Source organism: Hippocampus bargibanti, linkage group LG06 (assembly GCF_051943395.1).
Source record: "Hippocampus bargibanti isolate YZ-2025 linkage group LG06, ASM5194339v1, whole genome shotgun sequence".
Taxonomy (NCBI): domain Eukaryota; kingdom Metazoa; phylum Chordata; class Actinopteri; order Syngnathiformes; family Syngnathidae; genus Hippocampus; species Hippocampus bargibanti.
In genome coordinates, this window is record NC_142739.1 from 12,529,709 (window position 1) to 12,542,294 (window position 12,586).

The following is a 12,586-nucleotide window of genomic DNA, read 5'->3' on the forward strand; positions in this document are numbered from 1 at the left end:
CACCAAAGTGTTGTGAAAGATCAAGAATGTTGTGGGATTTTTATTTGCCCCAAAATTATTATTAGTTCACTATTGTAGCAGTTGAGGAAGGAGAACACACGATTGACTGAAGTACGTCTTTATTCCAACTGCTAACAAGTGGATCTAACATGAACATAGAAAAATGCAGTCAAATATTCTCATCCTAAACACGCCCCCGCTGTGCACCTGCTGGGTGAGATGCCGAGTCCTAGTGCCCGCCACCGTCAATATATCTTTGTTCATTTAATTGTGCCAGTGTCATGAGAGGAAAAGTCTATACCATTAGTTGGCAGAAAGTATCGGGTATCTGTGGGTGTTGTCATCAAAGATAAGTCAGGGAGTCTTGTGAGTACATCAGCTCTGTAATCACCTGCACAGGTCCAAATTTCACCTGAAATTTATGAAGAAATTGAGAGGAGCCAACCATTATTTCACCATTTAAACTTTTGGTCGCCTTTTTATATGTACTTTACCTCAGCAAGGTTTGGGGAATACTGGTTACATGACGTTGTGTGTTATCCATTGTAAAAAAAAAAGTATAATTATGCAGGTAAGAGGAAATATGGTCACCTTCAATGTGACCTGTTTTACGCCGATGCGTCCCCTAAAATGTCGCGGGGAAAAGAAAAGGGAGAGCGCCCTCTGCCGCCAACGGTGCCCGAGCTAAGCTCCTGAGCCCACCATCGCCATATTGATGTGCCAGCACCGCTGAGAGGTAATCGTTTTTAGCCACGAATCGTCGTTGGTTTGTAACTGCCGTTGACCGTTTCACGGTCAGGGGGCGGCCAGGACCACGAAGCGCAGTCTGGGTATCTATCTGTAGCTACAGTTGTTTTTGCGGGGTGTGTTTTTAAGGCGTTGTCAGCCAGTCGCCTCGCCATCCAAACAGGCTATTCACTCCCCCCATGAGCCTGTTAGCTTAGCACTTTTTAGCTCTAGAAAATACATTTTTCGAAACTTGTGGCTCGGCTAAACATAAGCGATTATCTAGAAATCGTCGATCCGTCTCCCCTGGTGCCAAAGAGGGAATTTGTCGTTAGCTCGCGTCCTTCTGTCGTTGGCATGTTCTGTTAAGTGTGACTTGCAACCGGCTTTAGCCTCTCCACTTGACGAGCTAATGCTAACTTGTTCGTAGCCATGTCAGCTCACCGGCTTGCCCCGCGAAGCTGAGTTGAGCTAAGCTAACGTTAGCTTGTTCGCTGCATTGCACTTGTGCAGGCCCTTGAAGAAGGGGTTCCGGCGTGCACCCGCCGCGTTCGTTAAAGCTTGAAGCGGGCAAATTGGCCACATCCCAACGAAGCTCTTTGACACCCGATCACACCATTCGGGCGGATTGATTGCTTGGCTATATCAAATATATTTAGTCGTATTAGCCATCATGCTAGGCGTGCGTTAGCTTAGTTTGACTTATTGACAGCTTTGATTGGAATCAACCTACTTTACCCCCCCTCTCCACAGGAGGTATTGTGTGGTTATTGCCCCCAGTGATGACTGTATTGAACCGCGCACGTCCCGATTAAACTGGTTGGATGCCCCCATTTAACAGCCAGGTGAATTTACTTTACAGTACTGCACAGCCATTTACAATGCTCTGGTCTTATAATGTATTTGCAATAACAGAAGAATATGTAGCCCAACTTCTTTTGTCACACCTTGTTATGTGTACATTATTGGTTTCACTGTGTTGTCCATGCTTTTAAAATGTTTTGTCATATGTGCTTGTCAGCGTAACTCTCACACTTTAGAGGCCTCTCAACGAATTTTGTTAAGATTCATCTGTCACCACCTTCCTGGAGAAAACCTCCCAGGTATTTTCCTCTTTTACTCAGCGAGAAAATATTTCAAATACGCAGATGCCATCTTGTAATATACTTGTTGAGGGAGTGTACACATCTCGGATCATGTTGCTGTTTGTCTTATTTTAGGACAGTTAGAGAAGATTCTCTGTAGAATATGTCTGGCCCTGTTCCAAGCCGCTCCCGAGTTTACCCCGATGTAAACACACAGAGACCTCGGGAATACTGGGATTATGAGTCCCATGTTGTTGAGTGGGGGTAAGGCAAAATGTGCACACTGAAATATGTTCTTGTTTGTTGAATAATTTCTACATTGTCATCTAACAGAAACCAGGACGACTATCAACTCGTCAGAAAACTCGGTCGAGGCAAATATAGTGAGGTTTTTGAAGCTATAAACATCACAAACAATGAAAAAGTGGTTGTCAAAATACTAAAGGTATAACCGGCATCAACTTCTGGACGAATACTGAAGCAAAATCTGTTGGGAATGTTTTAAAATTCTATCATTCTCCTCTTTTCAAAGCCGGTGAAAAAAAAGAAAATCAAGAGAGAAATTAAGATTCTGGAGAACCTCCGGGGTGGTCCAAATATCATCTCACTGTTAGATATTGTCAAGGATCCCGTGGTATGTATTTGCTCTAATCTCAATACTGTCCGCATCTGTGTTGTGAAACTTTCAATTTGGTCAACTTCCAAAACAAAACTTCCCACTGAAATTTACACTTGGTCCAAACTTTTGGTATTATCGCACCTTTATTTGCCAGGCTGAAGATGAATAATATTGTAACACGATTAACTCAATTGAATACAAAAGTTAACTATGAAATTATGGCAAATATACCTAACATCAATGGCAAAGGATGAAGGGATTTATTACTGTACTGCATTCCTAATGTACTCTGTTCATCTCAATACAGTAAAGTCTCGTTATATCGATATTCAAGGGAGTCCGAAAAAATATCGATATAACCGGGACTATCGATATATCCGACCCTGTTTGCATGTAATTTTCTCCATGCGGGCATAGAAATAGTATCGATATAACCGGGAATATCGATATATCCGATATCGATATAACGAGACTTTACTGTATATTCACATCGTCACCCGCTAATGCAATGGTTCAAACATTACTCTCGCTCATCGTCCTTATCACATGAACACAAGTGATAACCATATGGTGTCTAGTGCAAGAAGCTAACAATGATACACTTGCAGAGGGGTATACTTGCTTTTTCTGTTTGAGGTATACGTGGGTGTATGATGAAGTATCGTTCCCATGATGACAATGTCATCAGAATTTGTGCTGAAGTCGGCCTGTGCTATAGTCTGTTTCTAAACAATGCTAGTGAATGTAAGAATCAGAATCATCTTTATTGCCAAGTATGTAGAACACACAAGGAATTTGTTTCCGGTAGAACACGCTGCACTAGTATCGTCGTCAAAAAAACTGCTAAGTGGCACTATACAGTTCCATTTTGGCTACTGTTGAAAGAGTTCAAAGAGTTAATGGCTTGGGGGAAGAAGCTGTTTAGATGTCTGCTGGATTTGGTGCGCGTGGATCGGTAGCGCCTGCCCAAGGGGAGTAGCTGGAAAAGGTGGTGGGCAGGGTGCGGAGGGTCCAGTAGGATTTTCCGCGCCCTAGTTTGGATTCTTGCAGTGTGCAAGTCCTCGAGAGTGGGTAGGGCGGTGCCAATGATTTTTTCCGCCGTCCTAACTGTCCGTGACTGAATGAAATGAATGAAAAACGCAAGTACGCCACAAATATAAAACATTCATATAAAGACCTTGAAGTGTGGTGGAAACTAACCATGCCTTCCTCTGTTGTTTGGTCACTTGACTTGGTGAGTAATTTTTCCATTGCACATTGTTTCGAACCTCAAAACTTTGAATGTCAGGACCATCGTAAACCACACGAGGACATAACGATTTAGAAAGTATTCTAGTGGACATTTGTTTCCTCACTATCAATTTAATATGGGGTAATTGTTTGGGGTATGCGATTGGCTGGCAACCAATTCAGGGTGTCCCCCGCCTCGTGCCCGAAGACAGCTGAGATAGCCTCCAGCAACCCTAATGAGGAATAAGCGGTACGGAAAATGGATGGATGTTTTCAATGTATTCAGTGAACTGTTTAGGCTTTAAAAAAATGTAAGATATATTTTACATTATAGGACACAGAAATAGGGGCAGATGTACCAAAGATATTAATTTTTGAGGTCTGCACCGATTCACATGAATTTAAATGGTACCATGTCTGGGTTGTGAAGTGCGTCTTTGTAAAAGTTGTATTTGTGCGGGAGTGGAATAGTTGCATTTTCAATGCAGTTTTCCATGGAACACATGGGTACAGCAGTGCATGCACACCAATGTAATGATGTCACCCACTTGTGCAGGCTTTCAGTCCTGCTAAAATATATTTCCGGTTTTGGAAGCAAGCGAGACTGAAGTATATTGAGCCATGCTCGCACTTCCTAACATTCTTTGGTTGAATGTGGTGGAGGAGACTTTCTGGTGCTGGCATTGGGCGTTGGTTGGCAATGTGCCTGGGTCCCCGCAGTCGGTGCAGGGCTAACAGTGAGAATGCTGCAAGTTTTGGGAAACCTCCCTCTCAACCATTCGTGCGGGTATCCCGACTTCGTCACATGCCTTTGTTTGCCGTCGGTGCAGAAAGGCCTGTCTTCCCGTGCCGAATAAAATCATGCTGGACCGCAATTAATATTCTCCACAACAACATAATTCTGCCACATAAGTGTCGTAAACAGAATTATGTACAGCGGACCCCTGCATAAACAAGGCTTGAAACCCGTAGAGTCAGCTATTCATATTTATTAATACCCCCTCGGCCACCTCATTGCCCCAACCTGCCCCCAGAAAACTGCAATGTAGCTTTACCACTTCAACATATCCAATTTAGTAATTTCTCCAATGTGAGACAAATAAAGGTTATATCATCATCGTCACAATGGTTCATGAACTACTTTTTTTAAGATGTAAACATGCACTGGACTTCTTAAACACTTAGTACCGACACTGATAGATAAATAAAATGTACATAAATAGAAATTACACTTACCCAATCTCAAGTCATTAACTTCACACATGTGGCGGTAGAAGTTAAGTTTATACATGATGTGAAATAGTTCTTCCTATGCCTTTGTATAAATTTAGTTTTTATTCAAGTTACCAGTACCAGTACAATTGTCCAATTTCAAAAAATTGGAAGCATCATCATCAATTAAATGAGTTGCCACGCCATTTCGTCCTCTGTATCATTCATGACATTGGATGATGCAACACCTGGCAATTTTTAGACAAATTTACCCTCAATGTGACCATTGACAACTTTACAGGCTGCCGCCATTTTGAAATCAGGGGGATGCGCTTTGATTAGTCATGGCTTACGTGTCATGCACGCTGGCGTATTATTGTGTGCCCAAACATCGGAGACATAAATGGAAGACAAGCCTTTTACTTTACGTGGGCGACACACGTCTGAGACAGCTGTTGCAGTCCATCAGCGCAGGCACGTTTATAACCCAAACAGCAAACCATGGCTGCTATACATCGCTGGAATAAAGAAAACAAAAAATGTAATAAATAAATAGAATAACTTCTCACTTGACCCATGCTAATTTTTCAGGTTCGTTGACTACTCATCATTTTTACCGTCGCCTAACATGTTCAACAAACAACACAAGTTGCTCAGCTGTTTGTGTACGGCAGCAGTGTGAGCTTTCATTCTTGGTAATTAGCAGTGTTTGAAATAGCGTCTGCCCGGTGGCCCGGGGCGTACAACTTTTACATCGGCCGTGCAACTTTCAAAACGTCTCGGCCCAGATGGCCGACAACTCCTTCAAGAAAAAAAAGCGATATTTTTTCAAATCAAACGTTTGTTTTGTTCAATAAACCAAAAGCCACAAACAAAATGCTACGAGCCATGTGGACTCCACTTTCTCAGCGGCTTTCGAAACTGAAGCACACTTTTCAGTCAGGGTGTAGTCCGAAGCAGGCTTCTGAATGGCTGCCGGTGCCGAGTATGCAAATTGACAAACAAACGTTCGTTTGGCAATTTGCATCAGTTGTCTGCCCGGTTGTCCACTAACTTTTTGTCATGAGTTTCAGACACTGTAATTAGCCGTCATTTCATTTCACGATTTTGTAATTGAGTATGTGCCTCAATTGACTGGATCCAGCACACATAAATACTTATAATAATTGAACATTTTCACATTAACTATTATTGACCTCAACCGTTTTCTGTGAAGATCAAGGAGAAACTGCCAGTTTGACACACACAGCATCACAAGATCATCCCTCATTATTATCTTTCTAAAATGTCTGAGAATCTGACCATTGTGGTCTTTGATTACTTGGTGGGGAAATTGATCAAATTTGGCTCGATTTTTACTTCTGGCATATGCTGATCGAGACAGCTCTGCCTACTCCCCTTAACTACACTAGATAATGTTCTCTTGATCAATCTTTACATTAGAAAGTGTCACAACTGGGAAACTGAAAGCACTCAGAGAGTGTGTAGTTTGCTGCTGGTTTAAATTAGGTACTTTAAATCAGTGGTCCCCAACCTTTTTTGCGCCACGGACCGTTTTAATGTCAGACAATGTTTTCACGGACCGGCGGATAAATACAACAAAATAAAATGATACGACAGGCATGGAAACTGTTTTTTTCTTTCTTTTAAAGGACAACCGACGTCTCCGGACAAGTTGTGTCCATAATTTGTAAAATGGCTTCAAATGACTTCTACTGAGCGTATTTTACAAAGATTCCACCGCATATAGCGATATTTTACGTTTTAAGACTCGCGCTGAATATTCCGGAAGTCTTGTTTTTGAGTTGGTGACGAGTCCGTACGTGATGTCACTGAAGGAACGCCCCTGACCGAAAAAAAGGACACATTGTAGTAGTCCTTCCATCACGTCAATACATTTTGCTGTGCTTGTTTGGTCTGAAAACGTCATGTTGCACCAAAAAGAGCCAAAAGAGGGCGACCAAGCTCCATATAAGGAATTTATCAGCCTATGGAAACGGGCTGATTAATTCCTCACAGGGAGCTTGGTCGCCATTTTCTGCCTCTTTTATGGGACGCTACATTGCAGTCCAGATGCCTCAAAATGACACGGAAGGACTTCTTTAATCAATTGCAAACATTTATGCTTTCCTCTTCAGAACTATTTGAATCATATTCATAACTGGATGTGTAACAAGAAAGCATATTCTCCGAATTTGAAGCCATTGTTTTGATTCACTGGCAATGCAAGACGTCTTGGCGTGACGTCACGTACTGGGGACGGGACTTTCTGAAAATGACCAATTCGCAGCTCAATTTTTTGCAGATATTGGACACTAAGTCATTTTATTGGTGTTTTGCATTTGAATAAAAATATCATACTGCGCGTTTTGGGTATTTTAGATGCTATAAAACGTTTTTCTGATGTCAGTTAAGAAACAAAAAAGTGACGTCGGTTGTCCTTTAAATGTAATAAAAAACGTGAATCCATTGTGTATTTTTATACAACTTTATTAGCAGAGTCCTGGTAACATCGTGCAAACAAAAACATATGTAACTGCGCCTTAACACTCTATGGTCACCATGGTAATGTTTAAACGTACCTTCAAAATAACACCACAAAAACAAGAACAAAGTGCATGAAAAATACAACTCACTACAACTGAACCACTGGGACCCCCGAGCATGTTTCTCTGCAACGAGACGGCCCCATCTAGGGATAATAGGAGCCAATGACACCCGAAGTGTCTTGCTTATTTCCAGTCTACTCCGTAGTTTTGTTTTTGTTGCTGTCACTGCAGAAAACCCCGCTTCACTCAAATAAGATCTCTGAAACTGCAACAGGGTTTTCAGTGCTGTTGTGGCGATCTCAGGGTATTCTGCCATCACTTTAATCCAGAACACCGGCAGAGTTGTTGTCTCAAGCATACTTTTAAGTCCGCCAGCATTTGCGAACTCCAGCAGTTGTTCTTCCTCTTGCACAGGCATGCTGGATTCACCTGGTTTGTTGACAAATGGGTGGCGGATCCATTCCTTGGCAGTTTGTGGGTCTTTTGTGGCTCGGAAGTAGCCCTTGAATTATTTTAAAAGCAAAGACGGGTGCTCGTGAATCAGCTGGGGGAAATGAAGGCTCGGGCTCAGTCTCTTCCAAAAACCCCGCCAATGTTTGAAACATGTCAAATACACTGCTATTCACGCGGCATCCCCGCTAATCCTGTTTGGCTTTAAATGCAGCTACTTTATCAGCCAACTTGAAGACAGTTGTCATTTTCCCCTGAAGTGACAGATTGAGTTCATTGAGCAGGTTGATTATGTCGCACAAGTAAGCGAACTTTGCCACCCATTCCTCGTCACGCAAATGCGCTGCAAGCGGTGACTTTTCATTTTTCAAAATAAAGCATAGTTCGGTCTCAGATAATAAATAAAACTGAAATTACGTAAATTATTTATTCTTTGCGTGGCCCGGCACCAAGTGACCCACGGACCGGTACCGGTCCGCGGCCCGGGGGTTGAGTACCTCTGCTTTAAATGATCGATGATGCAAAGTCAACTTTTTTTGAGCTTTTGAGTTATGCTAAAATGCTAATTACTCAAAAGGTGTTTTCCTCCAGTCACTCAGCTCTGAGCATTCCTGCTCACAAAGCACCAGCTCACTCCTAAAAAAACAATTGGGTCCTCAATCTTATACGAACAAGATGGAGTGCGCCATTCCAGTAGTGCGCCTGCTGACTAAACACGCGACCACTTTCTCGAGGACCCAGCGGGATGCCTAACGAGTATTTTGGAAAGTTACTTTCGTGTGTGCCACCTGTCTTGCTTCCGGGTTGGAAAAATAAAATAACCACCAAAATAACTCTTATTTCATTCAATAATCATATTAATATGCATATATGCTTAGAAAATTCATGACACACATGTATTCACTTTGCAATGTCTCCTCCCCCCCAGTCCCGTACCCCTGCTCTGGTTTTTGAACATGTGAACAACACGGACTTCAAGGTATGGATTCTCTGGCTTTTCTTATTTAAAAGCACAACAATCACCTGATACTAAATATTTTTTGTTTGTATTTTTTTACAGCAATTGTATCAAACCCTGTCTGACTTTGACATACGGTTTTACATGTATGAAATCTTAAAGGTAAGTAACATTTGCACGGTGGTGGGGTTATTGAGTTTTTAGCACTCTGTTGTGATGTTTGTGAGGTAATATTACATTACTGTTTTTAAGGCTCTGGATTATTGCCATAGTATGGGCATTATGCACAGAGATGTGAAGCCACACAATGTAATGATCGACCATGAACACAGAAAGGTACTAGCTCACTTTGACGAAAAAGTTCTTCTTAGGTCACTGATATTTGTTCAATTAATTTCTGATATGTTTTGTTGCTAATGTGTAGCTCCGTTTAATCGACTGGGGATTGGCTGAGTTCTACCACCCGAACCAGGAATACAATGTGCGAGTGGCCTCCAGGTACTTCAAAGGACCGGAACTACTGGTAGATTACCAGGTGAGGAATACCATAATGGTCTTGAGTGTTTTTTTTGGGGGCGAGGGGGGGGAGAATTATTGAAAATCATGAACCTTCTATTGTTCTATGCAGATGTACGATTACAGTCTTGACATGTGGAGTTTGGGTTGCATGTTGGCCAGCATGATCTTCCGAAAGGAACCTTTCTTTCACGGTCACGACAACTACGATCAAGTTAGACTCCAGCCGGCCTTACCATTCGAAGCACTTTTCATAAGTGTAGTTAATGACCTGTCTATTTATTTGCAGCTTGTGCGAATTGCAAAAGTCCTAGGAACGGAGGACCTCTATGACTACATTGACAAATACAATATTGAATTGGATCCGCGGTTCAATGACATTTTGGGAAGGTAAGAGTGTGGCTTTAAATATTTTTACCATCTCATTCCCATCAATGAGAGTGCAGAAACTGATTACAGAACCATGCATTTGTAGTAAATATTTACCTGTCATTTTATGTCAGGGTTTTTCCACGATAATTTTGCGGGGGTGGGGTAAATGTGAAGTACAGTTAAGTATTTCCAGTGTTCCCACAGATCCTTAAAATGTTTCCAATACCCTTAAAGGACAACCGACATCACTTTTTTTGTTTCCTAACTGACATCAGAAAAACGTTTTATAGCATCTAATATACCCAAAACATGCAGTATGATATTTTTATTCAAATGCAAAACGCCAATAAAAATGACTTAAAGTGTGCTGAAACGGAATTTGCCAGTTTCAGAAGGTCCCACCCCCTTGTTCGTGGTGTCACGCCAAGACGTCTTGCCTTGCTCAAGAATCGAAACAATGGCTTCACATTCAGAGAATATGCTTTCTTGTTACACATTCAGTTATGAATAAGATTCAAATAGTTCTGAAGAGGAAAGCATAAATGTTTGCAATCGATTAAAGAATTTATCCCGTTTCATTTTGAGGCAACAGGGGGGGGGGGGGACGCCGCACCCAAAAAGGCAGAAGATGGCGACAAAGCTCTGTGTGGAAATTGACTCAAACTTTTTGTCACAATACACAAGGATTCACCATTGTGTTATTTATGTGTTTTCCTTCTAATTTCGCCATCAACACGGATCAATACGAAGTTTTCAGACCAAACAAAGTACCACAAAATGCATTGACGTGATTAAAGGACTGGTACAGTGTGTCCTTTCTCGGTGAGGGGCGTTCCTTCAGTGACGTGACGTGAGGACTCGTCACCAACTCAAAAACAAGACTTCCGTGAGTCTTAAAACGTAAAATATAGCTATATGCGGTGGAATCTTTGTAAAATACCCTCAGTAGAAGTCATTTGAAACGATTTTACAAATTATGGACACAACTGGTCTGGAGGCATCGGTTGTCCTTTAAACGCTGATCCCTTGAACATTATTTTAAGTCAAAGCATACATTTGAAAAAATAAAAATACCTTAAAAGAAAAAAAAAAGAACCTTACCAATTGTCAACACTGTATACGCTATTGCATTATTGCAACGTACTGAGTGCTTGTGCATTCTGCAAGATGTTTTATGTAGACACCTTAAAAAGCCCCCCTGAGGGATGCACCACCCATTTGAGATACTGTACTTGAAGTTGGAAATAATTTTCATCTCTTTTAAACCTGTGGTTTTTATTCAAATAAACAGCTATGTACTAATGTTCATTTCAATCACGAATCTAATTATTCCCAACTAGTTTTACCAACAAAAATTTGGAGGTGGAATTGTCCACCATGTTTGTATCAATTGTGATATTTGGCAGAAGTGTGGCAGAGCCGTAACAGTTTGGGGTTTACCAGTCGGCGGCCAAATGTGGCATTTGGAGTGCCGATTGTGCCTTTGGTATCACATGACCCTTTTTTGTATTTCCTTCCCATTTTTTTGTACTTCCTTCCCTTCTTCAGACACTCTCGTAAAAGGTGGGAGAGGTTTGTACACAGTGAGAATCAGCACCTGGTAAGCACAGAGGCTCTGGACTTCCTGGACAAACTGCTGCGCTATGACCATCAAGCCCGGCTGACAGCCAAAGAGGCCATGGATCATCCATACTTCTGTTAGTGTTCCTCCACCCACTGTTTTTTTTTGTACTGTTCTGCACCACTTGGATCAGCCAGCTGGCCTAATCAGAATATACGTGTATGAGCTGCATCTTGTGACATGAACTCCATCTTTGTTCTAGATCCCATCGTCAGAGATCAGGGAAGGGGGGCCACTCCTGGAGGGATGGCGGCCAGCTCAGCACCAGTCAGCTCCTCAAGTATGATGGCTGGTAGGTTGCAATATTCTCAATACGGAATAGATCCCATGGTCAGAGACCCTACAAGTAAGCAAATTTCTTTGTGTGTCCCAGGCATCAGCTCAATGACCTCCTCACAGCCGCTGGCGAACATCGCTGGATCACCAGTCATCTCCGCCCCCAATACTTTGGCCACACAAGTCCCTACAGCCACTGGGGCCCAGCCCTGAGGGACCCCCTCCTTGTATCCCCTTGTCCCGTGTTTGTGTATGCTCATGGCCACATCCTGCCTAGTTCTCACTGTGGCCCCCGCGCCACAGTTCCCCTTTTTATGTCGACAATAACAAAGATGATTTAAATTGCTTTTCACATTCATTTATATTTTGACACCTGGACCTTGACAGAACATGTATTGTTACACCTGTCAAGATTATTAGGATTAATTTGGGTGTGTTGACAATTCTAATAAGATGTAGACATGAAGAGAATGGAAAATAAAATTTATTTTGTATGTTCCAAATATACAGTCTTGCTTGAAACTGTTTTGATGCGGGAACCTGCTGTACGACACTGTGAAACCTCCCCACGACTTCACGCGACAGTCAGGACTCTGGTGTGCTCAGTGCTGTGCACACAAAACACATCGACATGTGCAGGACTTGTCGGTCTTTTGAAGTTGTTAGTTGCTATTATTCAAGAATTGGACTTTTGTAGATATTCTACAGTAACTGTCAGGTTGCATGCACCCATGCTGAATATCACAGGGTCAATAGTTTGCCAATTACATGTTCCGTTCACTTCTGTACGTGTATGTATGTGTTCATGTTTGTTTTTTTATGAAGTCTCTTACAAATGATTTTGATGACATAGACAATTTTGTAACTTTTGGTTTTATGCTGGGAAGAGTCATCACCTTCGGAAAACAACTTCAAAAAATAAACAGTTTAAACAGGGATTTGCAGGCAACGTCTTTTGAATTTAACACCCGT

The 12,586-nt window shown here is 42.0% G+C and overlaps 1 protein-coding gene across 1 annotated transcript; it reads left to right on the forward strand.

The window, feature by feature from the left end:
- Nucleotides 1–602: 602 nt before the first annotated feature.
- LOC148896522 (casein kinase II subunit alpha) lies at nucleotides 603–12,550 on the forward strand. Its single transcript, XM_088999648.1, has 15 exons — nucleotides 603–736; nucleotides 1,480–1,571; nucleotides 1,748–1,829; nucleotides 1,947–2,075; nucleotides 2,145–2,256; nucleotides 2,344–2,445; nucleotides 8,800–8,850; nucleotides 8,932–8,991; nucleotides 9,082–9,165; nucleotides 9,254–9,364; nucleotides 9,458–9,559; nucleotides 9,635–9,735; nucleotides 11,266–11,414; nucleotides 11,541–11,630; nucleotides 11,712–12,550. Exons 4-15 carry the CDS (start codon nucleotides 1,975–1,977, stop codon nucleotides 11,825–11,827), a joined length of 1,179 nt encoding a protein of 392 aa, XP_088855774.1. The 5' UTR covers nucleotides 603–736; nucleotides 1,480–1,571; nucleotides 1,748–1,829; nucleotides 1,947–1,974; the 3' UTR covers nucleotides 11,828–12,550.
- The last annotated feature ends 36 nt before the right edge of the window (nucleotides 12,551–12,586 follow it).